This window comes from Sturnus vulgaris, chromosome 7 (assembly GCF_052056855.1).
Source record: "Sturnus vulgaris isolate bStuVul1 chromosome 7, bStuVul1.hap1, whole genome shotgun sequence".
NCBI lineage: Eukaryota > Metazoa > Chordata > Aves > Passeriformes > Sturnidae > Sturnus > Sturnus vulgaris.
Genome location: NC_142249.1, coordinates 35,530,277 through 35,549,910, shown reverse-complemented (window position 1 = coordinate 35,549,910; position 19,634 = coordinate 35,530,277). Strand labels below are relative to the sequence as shown.

General features: G+C 37.9%; 1 protein-coding gene across 5 annotated transcripts in view; it reads left to right on the top strand.

The window, feature by feature from the left end:
- Positions 1-19,634, top strand: part of ZRANB3 (zinc finger RANBP2-type containing 3) — a 41,129-nt gene that overhangs the window by 21,178 nt on the left and 317 nt on the right. For all 5 annotated transcript variants that reach the window (XM_088168372.1, XM_014870813.2, XM_014870814.2 and 2 more), the window contains 16 exons: positions 2,295-2,526; positions 4,239-4,324; positions 6,295-6,466; positions 6,853-6,981; positions 7,806-7,925; positions 8,665-8,784; positions 9,301-9,480; positions 10,595-10,747; positions 11,363-11,831; positions 12,820-13,014; positions 13,492-13,574; positions 15,014-15,115; positions 15,973-16,115; positions 17,506-17,637; positions 18,457-18,856; positions 19,239-19,370. In XM_088168372.1, coding sequence (XP_088024498.1) covers positions 2,295-2,526; positions 4,239-4,324; positions 6,295-6,466; positions 6,853-6,981; positions 7,806-7,925; positions 8,665-8,784; positions 9,301-9,480; positions 10,595-10,747; positions 11,363-11,831; positions 12,820-13,014; positions 13,492-13,574; positions 15,014-15,115; positions 15,973-16,115; positions 17,506-17,637; positions 18,457-18,856; positions 19,239-19,370 — 2,848 coding nt within the window. The remainder of the gene's footprint in view (positions 1-2,294; positions 2,527-4,238; positions 4,325-6,294; positions 6,467-6,852; positions 6,982-7,805; positions 7,926-8,664; positions 8,785-9,300; positions 9,481-10,594; positions 10,748-11,362; positions 11,832-12,819; positions 13,015-13,491; positions 13,575-15,013; positions 15,116-15,972; positions 16,116-17,505; positions 17,638-18,456; positions 18,857-19,238; positions 19,371-19,634) is intronic.

The window sequence follows — 19,634 nt, the reverse complement described above, 5'->3', positions numbered from 1 at the left end:
GGCTATCAGATACCCTCCTCTGTGGTATCAGCCACTCCTCACAGTTTTCTATTTTTGTATTATAGTAGTTACTAATTTTCTTAGAAGTTGAGGGATCTGCCTTTTGCAAGTAGCAAATGCTTGTCTGCTGAAAATTAGATTACTTCAGTGTGTCTCAAATTGAACATACACAGTTATTTCTCAACACGGATGAATTAATTAGCTTCTGTAAAACATTTCTGGAGAACTTCTGGTGTACATTACAAAATAAGGAAGTAATTACTGTTAGAATTCCATTTAGCACGCCGAGAAAATTTGTAAGTTCGAATAAGTAATCCCTAAATAACTGAAAAGGTCATCATGACCTACGCTTTCTATCTTTAGATTTAATAGCATGAATTCATCAGAGAGGCTGTGTCTTGGGTGTTATTAGAATAACTCTTCTATTACCCTGAATTGCAAGGGTGTTTTTTGTCTGCTTTACTGTAAATGACTTGGTTGATTTTATGGTAATGTTTAGATGTTCTTCTAAAACTTTGGTGTGAGGGAGACTGATCTTCATGTTTTCTGGGAATATCAGAGTGACTTGACTGCCAAGATGTGCTGCTTGGAATCTTCCTGGTAACCACAGCAATCCAACTGAAAATGCATTTTAAAAGCTTCATCAAAGGGTAATTCCTACTGATAGTCAAAATTTAAGTTAATCACAGGAATATGGAAACTAAAATTAGCTCTTTTTTTTTAAAAGGTATTTATCTAAAAGGCACTCGGTGCTTATAGTGCTGGATGCATAAAGGGGAAATGTGGACTAGGAGAAATGATGGGGAAATTAAATGGCAAATGAAATTCGGTTCCTCTTAAGATTTTTTAGAGGAATAGTAACTATTATTACTTCTATTCAAAAAGGAAAGATGAAAACTTGGATTTCTGCTCATTTAACTCCCAGGAGGCTTCCTAGCTATAAGTGAGGTTGCTGTTGAACTAATTAATATTTTAACAGTAAAAAGTGTTTCATGCATGTGTAAGAAAATGCAAAAATGCAGCTGCCAAACTTGGTTTAGCATTTTGTTAAATTCTGCTTCCATATGTTAAGCATTGATTTCTCTCAGTTTAATATTTTGCTTTTCTTCAAACTTCAAGAACTAAGTTCACTGCTTGAGTGTTAACTTCTTGATTAATACAGGTTAAATTAAACATAGGCATCAGTTTAGGTTTGTAATTTCTGGCTAAATTTGAAAATGGAAGTTCCTTGAATAAATTGGTTGCACTAAAACAGATTTTTTTTAATGTACCCTTCAGAAAGAATATGGGAAATTCATACTTTGCTGGTTGCATTTATCTGTGCAGTGACAACCAGTGTCTGCAGTGCTCACAGTGCCAGTGCTCAAACTATTGTGCCTTCCATATCCAGGAGCATGAATGAGTAGCTGCATTTACTTTCTTCCTCATAAATCCTCAAGGAAACTTCAGCTTCCTTAGTTTCTTGATCTCTTGCTACTGAAGAACCAACAGGAATGATGCCAGCAGGGCAGTGGTGTCAGACCAGCTCTGTCCCCCGTCCTGGTGACTTGTGTGTCTAACAGCTTTGAGTTCCTGTGCTGCTCCTGAAGGGCCACAGTGCTCCCTAGTGATTTCGAATCAATTTATATCTTGGACCTGTACCCATCTTGAAATTTGTTATAAGCAGTTCATTTTCAGTTAAAGACTCATTTTTCATCTTGTGCCATGTTGACTCCCTGCTTCCAGGTTTTTTTATTTTCTTCTTGTACTGTTTGAGCAAAAAAGCTGGATAACAGCTCTGACAGGAATGGTTTTTCCAGGTGGTGAGGTTCAGAGCAGTCTGTACTTTCACAGTGCCCAAATATCAGGGACACAGTCTGCTTAAATCCTGTCAGGCTGCTGGTGAGGGGACTCTCTGTACCCAGAGCAGTAGAAAGCTTGCACAGACATGATTGCTTCAGGTGTTCGGGTGCTAATAAAGATCTTGGCTTGTGTGTAACTTTTTGTCCACAAAGTGGATTTTTCCAATGGGATGCTGCTGGAAAGGAGCACAGGGTGAAGCAATGCATCTAGATAAATGAAATTCCTTTGAAATGTAATGTGTCTTCTGAAAATGATTATGAAATGTGTGTGGTTGGTAAGTGTGAGATGTTTTAAAACCAAAAGCTGTTGTTGTTAGCCTGACAGCCCATGTGTCAATCAATCCAAAAGGAGACATGCATATCTTCTGAGATTAATGTTTTATAATCTCTCTGCTGTATTAATTGTCCTACAGTAAAAATGTACTAAGAAAACTTGTGGATTTTCTCTTTCAGGGGAATATCAACGAGCAAAGTAACAATTCTGGGGTATGGACTCTTAACATCTGATGCACAGACTTTGGTAGACACTTTGTACAGGCAGAACTTTAAGGTGGTTGTGATTGATGAGTCACACTACATGAAATCCAGAAATGCCACCCGTAGCAAGATTTTACTGCCAATTGTGCAGAAAGCTCTCAGAGCTGTTCTCCTTACTGGAACTCCTGCTCTAGGAAGACCTGAAGAGGTATTTGACATGTTGTGTTTTGTTTTGGTTTTGGTTTTGAGGATGGTGTCAGTAATAAATGAACATTGAATGTGTTCAGTTGCATGCATTATGACATCAAAAGGTGCACTAGCTGCCTTAAGAAGGACAACTGTAAGAAACTAAACTAATGTCTATTTGTTTGAGTTGATTTTACAAACTTGTTTCAAGCTTGTGCACAGGTGAATTGAGACAGTGTTTCTTGTAAGGAATTAATCTTGCATTTTACAGACTGTTGGGTGAAATAGAAAATAAAGAGCCTAAGCAGAGAACTGCTTGTTTCTCTTGGGTGGAGGAGTCTTTGGTAGACAGGATCTTGTATTAAATCTTCTACTTCATCATCTGATAAAGGTAGTTCTTAGTTTATGATTGGTCTTTTGAATATTCCTTAGGTTCACTTGAGTGGAACAAAATACAGACTGTGCTTGTTGCACATCCAGAATGACAAATTTTCCTTTGAAGGAAAGTCAGCTTATGGAATTAGGGAGGAGCAGAGAGATAACAAAAACCCTCTTGGATTTTATACTGAACCCTTTATTTATCAAATGTAGAGGGGAAATGGAATATAAGAGCTGATTTGTATTCAGGAAACTTAAAAGAGTTTTATAAATAATATTTTATGCTTCAGAATTCCTCACTGTGTAAATAGAACTTATGTCAAGACCTTTTATGAATTTACTATGTTCAAAGAGGTGATAACTTGAGGAAGATATATGTGGTATGGAAAAGGGCTTGGTGTATCATGAGTACTTACCTAAAAATTTAATATGAATGTTTATGTTTATGGGTGTGGATATTTACTAAAACTTCCTGTACAAAGACATTGCAACCAACGCTGGGTGAAGAACTGAAGTTAGAGTTATACTTTTATATTGTACCTGGATACAGAGACCAGTATCATTGTTGAAGGTCTTTAAAGGAAATTCTATACAAGCTGTCCTTGACCACAGCAATGGAATCAAAATTCATGACCAGATGGAAAATAATTTGATTTTTTAATTAATTCACTATTATTTTAGTGATACTGATGTTCTTCAATGGCTTACAAGGCAGAGTATAAAAAGCATTAAATATTTTTAATCAGTTTTGTGTTATAAGTAGAATCTTTGTATAAAGTCTTTAAATGTATAGAAAATGATCTCAGAAGCCAGGAAGCTTTGACAGTATAACAGCTTGTAAAGCAGGATCCTACCTGGCTGAGGTCATCTAAACTGGTATTTACCTCCTGCTACTCAGCAGGAAAAAAGCTGTGAAATTTCTGGTCTGTATTGATATTGTCCATTTTTTAAAGTAAAACTTAAGAGTTGAGTAGGTTTTTCATGTACTTTAGGAAGCAGAGCACTCGTGCAATACCTGCAATGGAGCTTTGCAGAAGCCCATGAACGTGGCAAATGATAAAATCTGTATTTTTAGGAATGACTTCATGTCATCCATGCTTTCTTGTTCAATGTGAATCTTTTCCAAGCTGTCAGTGCTGTTACAGGGGTCTGAGTGCTCTGTTCTTTGAGGGCTTCCCACAAATGTCTTCTCTGAAGGCTCCTGTGTCCTGTGGAATTTCTTCTGCATGCAGGCTAAGCTATGTGGTTTTTGTGCAAATTCATGTAAACTTAGCACAAGAACCGTGTATTGATTATTTCTTACATTCACAGGCAACTTTTAATTTTTTTACTGTTGCTATTTTATTTTTTATACAGCTCTTCATGCAGATTGAGGCACTGTTTCCAAGAAGGTTTGGGACTTGGAATGAATATGCTAAAAGATACTGTGATGCTCGTGTCAGGTATTACTGCCCTTGCTTATTTACATTCTTAGGAGTATCTTTGATTTTTCTTGTCATGCCAAGTGAGAGAATGAGTGGGTAGTACCTCTACTGCTCTATCACACCATCTGGCTTTGAAACTCAGGGTCAGCTACCATCTCCTCCATCAAAGAGCATTGGGAAAAGGATGATACTGCTTAAATTAATTAATTAACACTGTTAACATTTGAAATAAAGTTGAAGCATTCTGTTAAGTAAAATTATTTATACATTTACAGTTGTTAATATGAGCTGTGGATGTTTTACCTTCAGAACTGGAGTTTTTGACTCTCAGTCTTAATCTCATGGTCATGTAATAATTTATATCTCTCTTTATTGTGGGATCCAGGTTTTTTGCTAACTCACCACATTTGGATGGGAAAAAAGTCCAGTACTTGTCTCTGTATTTCACAGGCTGTCTTAGCTAAAAAATTAGTATCTACAACTTTGCATGTATTCAGAATAACAAATTTTTGCCAGAAAAATTGGCTAGCATTTAGATTTAATTTTTACAATAATAATTACATAGTTTCATTTTCATAAAACTTGTTTTTCTCCCTCCATCATATGCACTTTTTCAGTATTTAACTTCAAATAACATGGAAGATCACTGTCTAATTTTCAGACAGAAAAATGCTATTTTTTCCATGGTGTTTTGACTGAATGCATCTGTAATTTTCACACCACAAGTGCGCGTGGGTACAGCATGGTTAGCTACTCAATCATAGATGATTATCTTATTTTTGGAATACCATAAATGTAATAAAAATCAAGTTCAGGGTTTGGCAAGCTTTCAATGAATAACTTTCTTCATGATTTGGCTGGAACAAAACATCCTGTGGTAATAAACTTGATAGGATTATTTTATGCAGCACTTCCTGTGAAAATATGGGTGGCTTTTCCTTAGGTATCCGTAGACACCTGTTTTAAAGATCAGGTCCAAATTATTTCTGTGAGGTTTAGCCTGCCATTTCTGTCACAGCCCTGATGCTGAGGGTGGAGGAAGCAGGCCTTTGTAAGGACAGGCAGATAAATAAACCAAGGAAGGGATATGAGCAGAAGATGTTGCTGTCTTCCATCTGTGCTATTCCCACTTCACCAGTGCAGAAGTGACTCCCTCAGCCCCTTTTCCAAATGATTATATTCAGCTATTTCAGCTAATTAGAACACTGCTGATAAAGTCAATAAGGCTTAAAAATCTCTAAATGATTGTGGGGTTTCTCTGGGGGTTTTGTTGCTGTTTGGTCTTTTAATAAAAACTATGTGCTTGTAACACACTCTTCTGGCCCTGGAAAACACTACCTGGGCTTTTCTCCAAATCTGTTGTGTTCATTATTTTATTGTCTCCTGGTGATGCTGACAGAGAAAAGCTGCTATTCCTGCTGCAACACTTCCTCAAAAACAGCAAAGCAAGGAAAGAATAGGGAAGACTGAGTTAATAAATTCTTTCTCTTTTCAGACTTTAGCTTCTTAATGTTAAACCTTCTTCTTCTATTTAACCATGCTCATTAAATAGTTTCACTTTTAAAAGATGATAGCTTAAGCTTTAAATCCTGTCTCTGGCAGTAGCTAAGAAGGAATTCTTAGGGAGAGGAAAAAAAGGAATACTGATGATGGTATTTGTGTTTTTCATGATGGCTTTCCTGTCTGTAATATAATAAAGATTATTCTCATGGTGGTATATTTTTCTCTTTAGTCCATTGAAACAGGAGTTCCAAAATTAAACCTGAAACCTTTGTTTCCTGTGGACAGTGAAGTATGGGAAGCTGGGAATAGACACAGGATTGTGTGCAGGTGATGGGCAGTGACTCCTGCAGGCAGTGGTGGATGCTGGGAAGTTGAAGCACCCTTTCACATCCAGTACAGTGCTTTAAAATTAATTAGGTATTGAAGATTTCTAGTGAATTTGGAAGATCTCATATTTACAATCTGTATTAATTTATCATTTTCAGGTTTTTTGGTAAAAGAAGGCAATGGGATTGTAGAGGAGCTTCAAACTTAGACGAACTACATCAACTTTTAAGTGAAATAATGATCAGAAGACTGAAGAAAGATGTCCTAACTCAATTGCCTCCCAAAGTCAGGCAGCGTATTCCATTTGACCTCCCACAAGCTGCAGCAAAAGTAAATTTTCCACTTTTGCTAAAAATACATTTGTTAAGAAATGGAAATATCTATGTATGGATATGTATTTTTATGTTTGCATGTGTATTATATGTACTTACAAAGACTGTGTGAGTATAAAGCAGAGTATCTTTGTTACTGTTTTTAAAATGTAACACAAAGAACATTAATACAGCATCTTTTTTCATAAATTATAAAATTTGTTCTGATTCTAGTACAGTCTTTTCTCTCTTCTTTTCCCATAGATTTTGAATCCTACACTTACTTTTAGCCAAATTTCTTAGAGTTCTTCAAAGTTCCTAAACATTTCACATTTGAAACATACGTGTTGAGGTAGAATGTGCTTTGTACTCTGTGTCTAACCACTGGTCTCTTCTGCCAATTAGAATCTGAATGCCACTTTTGCAGAGTGGGAGAAGTTAATGAGAAGTCTGAGTTCAGATGCCTCTGAAAGCCACTTTTCTGAAGTCATGAGTCTGATCACACGCATGTATAAGGAAACAGCCATTGCCAAGGTGAGCCTGCAAGTCTTTCCTTTATATCCCTAAATTACCCAGTGTGTGTTTTTAACCTCATCAAATTGGTTTTAGTGGCCAGAACACGAGATGAGGTTATTTGGTTTGGTTTATAACCATGACATGGAGAAACACTCTCTTTTCCCCTGTATGTTTATGGAATAGGCAGAGCCCCATTACAATGAAAAAAGGAATCTGCTGCAGTGTATATTGCATTAACTGTTGATCACTGATAAATTTTGTTATTAACTGTCATCATTGCTTTAATAGCTTTTGCAAAAGATACTGAAAATTACATTTGACACAGAAGAATTCTATGAATGCATAAATAGAGCAATATTTTATGATTATGGTATCATGAACATACCAAATTTATTCTTTCAGTTTTGGTATATGGCATTGTGTGTGTGGATACAGAAGTTCTGATTAAATATTACCTTGTCTGTTTGAAATATATTTGTTTTTTCCAAATATGGATTAAAACATCAAATAATGACGTCTGAATTAAAAGGGGGTTTATCAACATCTTATCTACATCTGGAAGAAGTGCTATGTAATTATATGATCTTTTGAGAATAAATGTGGGGTTGTTCTCTCTCTGAAGGAATAAAGTTTCTCAAAGACATCGAGTTGCAGTATTTTTTTTTTTTAATTAATCTGAATTATTTGATTCTTAGAAATGTCAGTGTTTGATAAATTCTGACATGGATAAGAAAAGATATGGAAATTTACCTTTTCATGTTACAAGGATTTGAAAGACATGAAAATAAAAACTCTTTTTGAACATTTTGTGTCTCACTAATGAAAACACTCTCTCACTGCAGGCAGGAGCAGTCAAGGACTACATCAAAATGATGCTTGACAATGACAAACTGAAGTTCCTGGTCTTTGCCCATCACCTGAGCATGCTTCAAGCCTGCACAGAGGCTGTGATAGAGAGCAAGGTAAAGCCTTAACAAATGGGCACACAGATTTACCTTCACTTACACAAATGGCTTTCAGCTGTGTTGGAATTCAGCAGAACTGCACATGAGTACAGGAATGGAAGGATTTTATGTGTACATGGATCAGTGCCACTGGATTAAAAGGGATCATGTGGTTCTGAAGAGCTGCTTTGTGTTTAAGGATGATGTAAACACACTTGTATCTGGTATGACTTTATTATTATTATTAAATCAATGTCGTAGCAATTGTTTTCCAATTTTTTCTACCAGTATGTCTCTATTTTTGAGGGGTTTTAATTGCACACTATCATCTCACCTGAATGTTGAATTCAAAGCACTAAAAATGTTTGCAAACAGCTTTCACCCTACTTTGATAATGGACTCTCAACTATTGCTAGGGAATGGTGGCTAACTTTGCTATTTTGTGTTTTCATTCTTTTTAACTGTTTGGAATTTTTAAAAATTCTATCAGGGTAATCCCAGAGTCTTCTGTGTAATATTCCATTTTAAGATCCCATATTAATTCTATCTTCTGCTTTTGCAAACAAGGAATACGAAGTCTACAGTTCTCTAAATAGAGACTTAATTTTAAATCAAAGGGAAAAAGAGTGCTGATATATCCTGATCCCCATGACAGGAATAAAACAGTCCTTTTCCTATTTTTACTGGGGGACAGAGAGGGGTTGACTCTGAAAACAGACGCTGATGATGTCATTTAGTCTCTGTTCTTATGTTACAGGCTCGCTACATCCGAATAGATGGGAGTGTTCCCTCTGCAGAGAGGATTCACCTCGTCAATCAGTTTCAGAAGGACCCTGAAACCCGGGTTGCTATTTTAAGTATTCAGGCAGCTGGTCAGGTAGGGCAGAACAGAAAATATGTGAACTAATGCACTTGAAGAATATAGCTACTGAAATCATTGATGACTGAAGTGGTTTACTGAAGGCAATTTATCTTCGTGCAATTTCTCCTTTGTAAACCCTGTGTTCATTTCTTTGCACTAATCATGTTAACTGTTCTAAGCCTCTATTGAATTTACTTGAGCTATATGATGATAAGCAGCAGTATCTCCTTCTTGAATAATTAGAAAAACTCCATTTCTCTAAAAGCACTAGATTAATAAGAAATAGATGTTATTCTATAATGAAAAGCAATGTGCAGTCTTTGCACAATATTGAAGTGTTTTTTGAATCTGAGGCCCAAGGAAGAATCAATAAAATAAACCCATCTGCTGTTGAGGATCACCTTGACTACCCTCTTATTCCCATATTAAAATGATGTGTACAACATTTTTAAAGCTAAAGATAATGAGATAATCAATTTTATAGTGTGGTATCTTTTTTTTTTAAAGAATGCATCTGCTTATTCTGCTTAGGGTTTAACATTCACTGCTGCCACTCACGTTGTGTTTGCTGAATTGTATTGGGATCCAGGCCACATTAAACAAGCAGAAGACAGAGCACACCGCATTGGGCAGTGCAGCTCTGTGAACGTTCACTTCCTGATTGCCAAAGGAACCATGGACACCCTCATGTGGGCAATGCTGAACCGCAAGGTGGGTGTGCACTGGGGCCAGGGGATCAGAGCTCCCTTTGCCTGGGGTTGCACTCCAGGGCCACCAGTCTCATTTATCTGGAACACTCTCTAAGACAGATCGAAACACCTGCAATTGCTGATCATCAAAATGTCCATGTTTGTTCTGATTTAGTCTTTTCTAGTTTTTTTTGCTCTTCATTCAAGATGCAGAGATAGCAAGTGTTTGCCAAGGGGAACGTGATGGTTCATATCCACAGGAGATTTTTTTTTATCTTCTAAGTTTTCATTGCTGCTGTTTCTCAGTTTACAATTTTAAGGCATTCAGGCATTCTGCTCACTTGTAACAGCTAGAACTTGTTGTGGCTTTTTATTTTTTAATAGAATGAATGTTGTGCCTAAACATTCATGAATGTTGTGCCTAAGCTTCCTTTCTGAGAGGCAGAAGCATTCTCAGATACTTCTTTTTCAGTAGAGCCAATATTACACTATCTTTTCTTCTGTTGCCATTTTCCACAAATATCACCCTGTGGTCGTTGTGATGCACACAGAAAGAGAGAGAGACTCACACACCTGACTCCAAGTTAGATGAACAGGAGAAGAGAAGTTTATTTACATGACATGACTATTTATGGAAATCTAACAATGATCGTGGATTGGACAGTGATGGAGAGATCTCTGACTTCATTGGCTCATCACAATGTCCATCCATCCTCTCTTCCTCCAAAGAGGAATGCAAACAATCCACTGTTTACAAGAAGAGTGTGAGAAAGTGTAACATGAATATGTCAACATCAGAAGGCCAGAAACTCCAGGGCAGCATCACCCAATTGTTGTTAGCAGTCAGAGAATCATAGAATGGTTTAGATTGGAAGGGTCCTTAAAGCTCATCCTGCCTGGTGCATTATGAGTCTCCTTAAACAAAGCTCAGTAATTCAGCATAATTACCTTACAAGTCCTGTCACTAAATATTTCTGCCTATATTTGTCTCCACATGCCAAACAAAACATGTTAAGGCTGTTAGAGATGTACACAGTGTATATATTCTCTTTTATCTTCAATAAATACATTTTGTGTACAGCTTCACTGGTTGTAGTGTGCAAAATACAGCATTTACCATTATTGTCTTCCTGCAGGCCAAAGTCACAGGCAGCACCTTGAATGGCAGGAAAGAGAAAATGCAGGCTGAAGAAGGTGATAAGGACAAATGGGATTTTTTGAGTTTTGCTGAGACCTGGACCCCAAATGAAAGTCTAGAAGATGTCCAAAATGAGCTTTTATTTACACATGTAAGACTTGAAACTTTGTTTTGTTTCCTTTAATTAAAAAAAATTGTAATAGTCATTTACTTCACTTTTCTGTGCACTTCAGACATTACTAATGGAGAAACACAAAAAAGCAGGAAAAAGTAATGTAAATTCTATTTTAAAACTTAGATGAAATTGGGAAGAGTGCTCTGTGGGGAATAAATGTCACTTACATCTTCTGATGGGTCCTTGTGTTTTGTTTAGGTGACTGAGTCACCCTCGGAGTCAGATAAGACCAAGTAATTTCTGTTCAAATGGCATCTTTGCTAACTGTGCTGAATTAATTGGACTAATATTTAAAACAGTGTTTGAAAGCCTTTCCTTGTAATGAGCATCTTCAAAAAAGACAGCTTATCAGTTCTGTGTATCTGTTTTCTGGTAGTGCCATTTCAGAATTTCCAGGAGAATATTAAAAATACTTTTCTGAAAGCAGGAGAGGAATGTTGAATTGCTTTCTGTGCTCACTGTTTGTTCTTGAAGTTATCTTTCTTTAAAGATATAATTTGTTTAACACTTTCTGATGCAGTCATAAATGGGGTTTAAAGGTCTTTTCCAGCCTAAATGATTCTGTGACTCTTATTCTTTCCTCTTCCCTAGTTTGAAAAGGACAGACAGCATGACATCCGTTCTTTCTTTTCTCCCAAATCCTCCACGGAGAAGAAACGCAAAAGATTTTCTGGTGATGAATTGTTATATAATGATTCAGAATCTCCTGCAGTCACAAAAGAAGAGGATGCAGAGAAGAGCGATGAAAACCTGGATTCCACAAGAATAAGTGAGGTGGAGACAATCTGTGATGAAGATACTTGTGAACATGAAGCCAAAAGAGCAAAGAGCATAAGTGGATCAACCCCAGTCAACTCCAGTAATAAAAAGAAAACATCTTTGACTGGAAAAAAGCCTTCTTTGTTTTCAGAAAAAAACAATGAATTCCGTCCTTGTGGCTTAAATACTTCAAGTGAAAGTACAGCTTTAAATAAAGTTTGGCACTGCAGTGCTTGCACTTACATTAACAATGCTCTGCTGCCTTACTGTGAGATGTGCCATTGCCCCCAGAGCAGGGATGGTGAGTAAGGGGTGCTGCACAGGGAAAGATGCATTTTCATTTCAGTTGTGATCAGGCTCAGTAAATACAATTGTTTTGAACCTATGATTACACAGAAATCCAGGAAAATATGAAGAGTTGTGTCTTTACATGAATAAATACCTCTCAAGTGATCCTCCTTAGTGATCCTCCTTAGACTTGCTTTTCCCAAGGATCTTTTACATGAATGTAACTTGAAACAAGTAAAAAATGCCCATAAAATGTTAACAGGATATAAATTCCATAAGGAAGAATATATCCCCTGTTTTCTTTGCAGCAAATGTCCCTCTCATCTTCCTAGAGGTTTATGGTTATTCTGATTACAATTAAACAGCAAAGCTTTTCTTTACCTTTCAAAACTAAGCAGTGTGGTGTTGGAGTTTTATTAACTTGAGCATTGTGTATTTGTCATGAGAGACATTATCTGGAAAATATGGCTTTTCTTTCTCCACCAGCTCACAGTAGACTTCTATTACTAAATTTATTTAAGCTATCTGGAAAATTAATGGAACACTTTTATAAATATATGCCAATGTTTGTCATTTCAGTTGCAAAGCCATGGGTAAGCTTCTTTTTACTTCCTTTTTTATTTATTTAAATCTCTGGACTTGTTCAAATAAGGACAACTTCTGAGTGCCACAGCTATAAATCAATGCCTGGAAAACGACTTTGTGTGTTTATGGTATACAATAACTGTATATAATGTAGGATTTGTAACTGCATTGTTTATTACATACATATTTTGACATTAATCTGGGTGCACGGGATTACATAAATTAAAAGCTTTGTTCCATGTGTTTGTTCTCCTAGCTGTAAGTTAGCTCTAACTTCCTAAGTGATTGCACCATAACAATATTGGAGAATGCAATGCCATTTCTTTGTATTTCAGTGAGATGTTCCTGTCTCAATGTTTTATTAGGTACCTGCCAAGTAACACATATCATCACGTTGCTTGTTTCTTTGTCTTTAGGTGAGAGAAATGGTGAAGCTCCCAGGAGCCAGACTGAGGAGGGAGTATCAGAGGAGCCCAGGAGAGATGGAGAGAGAGCAGAGGGCAGTGCTGAAGGCAGAAGAGGAAATCTGGGGGAATTGGGGGCCAATCAATCTCTTGAAATCAGACAACAGGGCACTGAAAAGGAAGAAAGTGAAAAAGAATGTGGAGAAGGTAAAGTGGGACTCTGAAAGAACAATTCTGTCCCATTGTGAAACTGAATTGAATACCTCTGCCATGAAAAATGGCTTTTAAATAAAAACCTACACCTCCAAAACACAGAAGTACAAACACCAGCATGAGACTTTCTCCTTTCAGCCTGGGCCATTTGTTGAATTTAGATGCTGGAAGCCCAGCCTTTCCTCACAGCTCCTGGAGCAAAGCAGAGCTGACTGACTTCAGGACTGTGTCAAACCAGCAGCTGGGAATGTGGATGGTTTTACTGGAACTCAGGACAGACACAGGCAAAACAGGTCATGGGTCATTCAGGAGAAACAGAAAAATAAAATACATAAATGCCTTCATAGTTTGCTTCTTGAGCTCTGCACCTTATGTTGTTCTGGAATTAGATACATATTTAATAATATTTTAAAGGTCATAGTAGAATAAATGAATAAAAAAATTTAATGCCAACATTTTTTTTTGTTGTAGATAAATCAGACACATTCCAAATATATGATGGGCTTATGTTTTGTGCAAGCAAGAATACTGATAGAATCCACCTCTATACAAAGGTAAACCTGAAATATGCATGTTATTGTCATTTTCAAATTGCAGAGGAAAATGTTGGCCTATGAAATGTTTCTGTATGCTCTCTTTTGTTTTGTTTGATGTAAAAGCATTTAATATTTTTGTATTAACTGAAATGTACAAAAATTAGGTAGTTTATAATTCTAGTTCTTCTTCTCAATGGAATTAAATAATAATTCCTTAGATACATAATTCCAACACTTCTCTTGACTTACAGAATTGGGCTGATACATTAAATCATCTGTTAGAAATGCCAGTGAGAGTTGTTTAAAATTCCTTTTTTATTATTACAGTGTCCTATCACAAAATAACTCTAATAGAGTAACATTCAAAATTCAAATAAAAAATTGCAGTAAATCCTGACACACTAAGTAAATAAAATATTGCCACCACATTTTCAGAAAGCTCAACACTGATGCTGTGTATAAGTCAGTAACTTCCTGAATAAAGCACATTCTCATTAACCTGCAGTGGTGATTGGGTACAGAAACCAGCAGCTGGGAATTTTCCAGGTCATTATTCAAGCGGAGGTCAGAACTTGAAAGTTTCTTCTTTCAAGTAATAGGAAAGTCCAGTGGGAAGATTTCTTCAAATTACTGAGTGAATCAGTGTGTTCAGGTGCCACTAAAGCAGCACAGATAACTGAGGGCAAGCCTTTGGGATGAGACCTTTTTATGAGGCTGATGCAGCTGTGAAAAGTCAAAAGAGTCAAAAATTCCTCTTGTATCTGAAGATTTGTTAAATGTACTTACAATGTATGCTGCTGCCTAGCTTCACATGTTTTATTCAGACAAAGATGCATTTGGAGTGGGTTTTGGGCAATTGTCTGGTTTGGGTTTTGCTGGGATTAGCGATTAATTGTGTCAGATACTGCACAAAATCTGCTGAATAGTGAGACACCAGGGAATTCTGCTTTGACTCCTTCTCTCAAGGCTTGTAAATCATCAATAAGTTCCTTGGCTAGATGTACCCACTGGGACAACTTATTCCTTTAAAAATTAAGTGGAGAACTTTTCCAGACATTAAAAAGAAGTATGATAAACAATGTTCAAGAATTCTTATTTTAAATTGTAATGAAGTGACATTCTCCTATCTCCAATCATTCATTTCCCTTAGAATTCAGTCAAGAGGATTGTAATTTCAGTTTAATATAAGGCAGTTTGTGTTTCTGAACTATTTGCAAAGAAAAAAAATCAGATCTATTAAGTGTTAAAATGGTCAGCCTTGTTACTTTTAGGTAGATTAGTATGAATCATCTTTCTTGCATTTTTGCTGTTATCTCTGTGCCTTATTGTTAATTCTGGAAAAAATTTACCTTGAGGGACTAAATTTATTCGGAAGGGAGGAAAATTGACGTGAAACAGATTACTTCTTCTACATTGTGCTACACTGCATCTATAAACAAAACTGTTTGCTTGTCTAGGATGGTGAACCATTGAATCATAATTTCATTCCATTGGACATACAGCTGGATAACTGGGAAGATTTACCTGAGACTTTCCAGAATAAAAAAAATCGTGCATTGGTAAGAACAAGTTCTACTGGCACAGCAATATATTTTTTAATGCAGAAGAAAATTACTTATTTTTTTTAAAATTAAGGCCTTGGGATATAGGCACAGTTTCATCAAAGCAATCTTACAGATGTTGATGTGAATGTTAATTATGCAGTCTGTTACTCTGGCAAATTATTGTGCCTCCTGTTCACATTGCAGCAGAAGGAATCAACCAGGCATCATTTCATTTCTCATTTACAAGATTAGTTACTAACTTTCATAAGTCAACAAAATAACTTCTTAAAGGTTCTGAATTAAATGGAGCACACTCTAAATAAGAATGTTCTAGATTGTATCAGAACTGCAGGCCTGAGCAAGCCTTCACTCTCACTCTCCCTTTGGTCTACTAACAGTTTTCAAAGCAGCATCAGGCACAGCTCCACAGAGACATTCAGTTAATTTAGGAATAAAGATCCCATTCATAATGGGGTTTGAGAAGAACACTGCAAACACAAGTACTCAAATAAGGAAATCCAGATTTAAACGATGGGAAATATTATCTGCTTAACTTAAAATCTGATTTTCCAAACAATAAACCATCATGTAGGAACAAAACTGATTCTTTCTGCAGGTTCTCCAGCAAGGCTGGAATTTAAATTGTAATGGGGTGGATACCTGACTGATTCAACCAGCTGTTGTATGAAGGTGTTGTATGAGTGGGTTCCACAGATGGAGGGTGAAGGTGTGGAGAGTTACCTGAAAAGACCATCTCTGATTGTAGGAGCTGTTTCCAGCCAGTGTGGAATGCACTAATCCATGGCACTGTTTCACTGTAATTAGCTCTGTGCAAAGCCTGTCCTGCTGCTGACTGTTGTGTTCTCTGACAGATCCTGAGGTTTGTGAAAGAATGGACTCATCTAACAGCAATGAAACAGAAGACTGTTAGAAAAAGTGGTCAGATATTCTGTAGTCCCATTCATGTTGCAGAGGAGTTGTCTAAAAGGCAGTCGGTGGGCAGCAGCACAAAGAGGTACATGGGATTTGGTTTTAATTGCTCCTACTAATTACTGCAGAAAGTTTGATTTATTTAATGTGATCTTCAGTGGAATGATGCTAAGTTTGAACTGGACATTCAGTGATTGCTTGTCACAGAGTGACATAGAGGCAGCCAGGCATTTTGGTGAATCTGCTGGAAGTGTCTCCTTTCCTACCCAGCTCTGTGCCCCATTCAGCAGCTGCTCTGGCTCTGCTGCACTGCATGTTTCAACATCTGGAACTTGCCAGGTGTTTAAAAAAAAAAAAAACAAACCCTGACCTCAGGGCCACAATAGAAAAGTAAGGTCAAAGCTTGTTGTTTTCCCCACCTGGAAGCAGAAATAAATCATTAGTTGCCATCAATAAGATAAGTTTTATTCATAATTCACAGCCAACTCTAACCCTTTCCAGTTGTTTTTTTCTAACACAGTACTGTTCTCTGTGGATGACATTTCTCAAAAATGTGGCTCTCTTTGCTGAGTGTCACTGAAAAGGGCTGGTGTTTGATCCTTTTTAAAACCTAAATGTACCTTTGATTCCCTTTCTTTCCTTTTTCTGGTCTTCCTTGACAGAAATTTTTAGCCTCAGTGTTGTCATTGCTCTGCACAGAACATGTCCTACAAACCATCTAAAACCTTCTTATTCTCCTGAATCCCTACTGCTAGATTCCTCAGAGTGACTCTATTTTTTACTCTATATTTTGGCTATTTCTTATAGGTAAGAATTAATTAAATAGTTTGTAATTCCAGTAATATAAGAAGCAAAGGGTAATAAGGGTTTCTTAACCTCTTGCCTGATTGTGTCCTTCCATAAAGTGTAGGAAATATCTGTTAGAAAACCTGCCAGGACCTACAGCAGCCTTGTAAGGTGGGGTGTAAGGTTTGGTAGATGTTCAGTACAGAGATGTCCTCAGAAGAAGTTGCCTGAGTAGTGGTTTCTGTGAAGCAGTTTTAAGTTTTTAACTAAGAGGATTTGTGTTCTACAGGGTTTCACATGAAAATAAAGTGGGGAGATCAAGCATAGCTAACAGAGCAAGGAGTTCTCCAGAGCTTGTAAAGCTTCCTGGATTATCCAGTGTCACTGAGACTTCACCTAACTGAAATAAAATGCCTTTCATGTTTCATTTTCAGGCGCTATCAAATTGCAGTAATTTTTAAATTGTTATACACAAGTCAAGTTACCTGCTCACTGGTTAGAATTCACTTTTAGAAAAAGATATTTATTATGGAAGTATATGAAGCACGTTTTCCCAAACTTTCTTCATTTCCCATCCAGAAAATGAGGAATGTTTGAAGAGAATGTGCTGTACCAATCTTGCTGCAGCTCAGAGTGATGTTCCTGGAGGGAGCTTGCTCCCTTTGCTGACAGATTTGTCACTGTCTCAGGTATGTGACCAGGGAGGATGTGGCAGCAGCCTCACTCTCCAAGGCCAGCAGCAGCGGGGGCAGCGTTCGCCTCATCTCCAAAGAAATGGGGGCTTCTCTGGACAAAGGCGCTTCTCCTGAGCCATCCACAAAGTAGGTTTACTAATGCAGTTGGATGATTAAATTATTTTGCCACATTTTTTTTTAATGGTAGTAAAATTATTTGCTATGAGTGTCTGCTTTGCTGAAGTACAGTAGTTAGATAAGAAACTTGCAGTAGTGCTAATGAGCTGTTTTATTCCAACAATTTAGATTTCATCTGTTTCTGCTGACAGAGCTGCTAATTAACTGATTCTGACTAAAACAAAACAAGAGAATAGTTATGTGATTCAGTTAGAGAAAAGAATGTTAGCTCAGCCCTCTTGTGAAGTATATGTCAAATTGGGGACACAGAATTGCTCCTATTTTGCCTCAGAATTAAAAAATAGGAGTAAAGAAGTGAAAATTCCAAACAGGAATTGCCCTTTTAAAATTTTTTCTTAAGCACTGTGTATCCTACTTTGTTATGATTAGGAAATTGATAGGCAGACATGAAGATTGTACTGAGAAACCAGGATCTTTCCCTTGACTTTATGACTTCTGTTAAAGAGAGGGCTGAAACATTTTACTTTTGTATGTGTACATGCCCGATAGAAATCACCATGTCTTTATAAATACAGCATTATTTCAGCTAATAACTGAGTGTAGTAAGGTGTGCAGAAGAAAAATCTGCCTTGTTGTATTGCCAAATTTTGTTTAAATGGAAATGTAAACCAAGTAAAGGATCAATCTGAGCAAGGTATCATTTCAGCTAAAATGGTTTTTCAGAACATAAAAGATATCTAATTGAAATACACAGTGCATAAACCCCCCATGAACTGGACTGCTGAATACATCATTTATCTAGAACTGTACTTTATTCTCTGCCATCAGATTGCTTTCAGAAACTGGAGATGATCTCTCAGCCCTTCCTCCAGGGCAGACTGACACCAGAGGCTCCTCCCTGTCCCTGTCCAAAGGGTACCTGCAGGCCTTGGACAGCCAGGGGACCCCGCTGTGTCTCAGCTGCCAGCAGCCAACAGCTGAGCCCCCGCCCGGCTGCGCGGCCCGCGCCTGGGACACGCGATTCTGCTGCCACGCCTGCCAGGAGGACTTCTCCATCCGCTCCAGCCAGAGCTACCTCCGCTCCAAGGTGTTCCAGATCGAGCACGGTGTGTGCCAGCGCTGCCAGCACAACGCCCAGGAGCTTTATCTCAGCGTCAGGGATGCACCCAGGAGCCAGAGGAAGCAGCTTCTGGAGAGCTCTTGGATGTCTCACCTTCCCCTTGGGCAGGTGATGGTTCTGGGGTTTCTAACCTGGATAGGTTTACTATTTTTAGATTGAAGATAGAAAGGTAACCTAGCACCAACAACAGAACAAGAAAAAATATGTTGTTAAAAACAATCAAATTAACTAAATCCCGTTGTCTTCTAACACCCTAAAAGGCACAGGCGTCAGAGCTCTGATTCTGTAGGGACGTGCAGGTACAGCCAGGGCTGGGTGAAAAGCTGCCAACTACTTACAGCTTGCTCGTCCAGTGGGAGTAACTAAAAAATGCCAAGTCTGGCGATGAAAACTATAGATAGCTACTTCCCAGAATTTCCTTGTTCCTACAGTAGGATGTCCGTGGAGTTGAGGAGTGTCTCACCCCTGCCATGTCCTTTGTGTGCTGCAGCTGAATGAGATGATCAGGAGCCCGGCAGAGGGGCAGTTCTGGCAGGTGGATCACATCCAGCCCGTGTACAGTGGAGGAGGACAGTGCTCCCTGGAGAACCTTCAGACCCTGTGCACAGCCTGCCACAGGGAGGTCAGTATGTGGAGCCAGGAATCCTGGCCCTCTCACAGGGAATAGCAGGGGGAAACTGCACTCAGGCTTCTCCTCAGCCCTGCTCCCTCCTGCTGCAGAACCCCAGTGCTCACAGCCTCTCCCTTCCCATACAGCCAAGGTGGAAAGGCAGAATTAAACTATTACAATGTGCCAGTTTCTTCTGGATTTGTGAAAACGTTGCCTTAAACATTTGCATTTCATCATGCTGTCTACTGCAGCAATTGACTGGAGTTTGACTGTGGG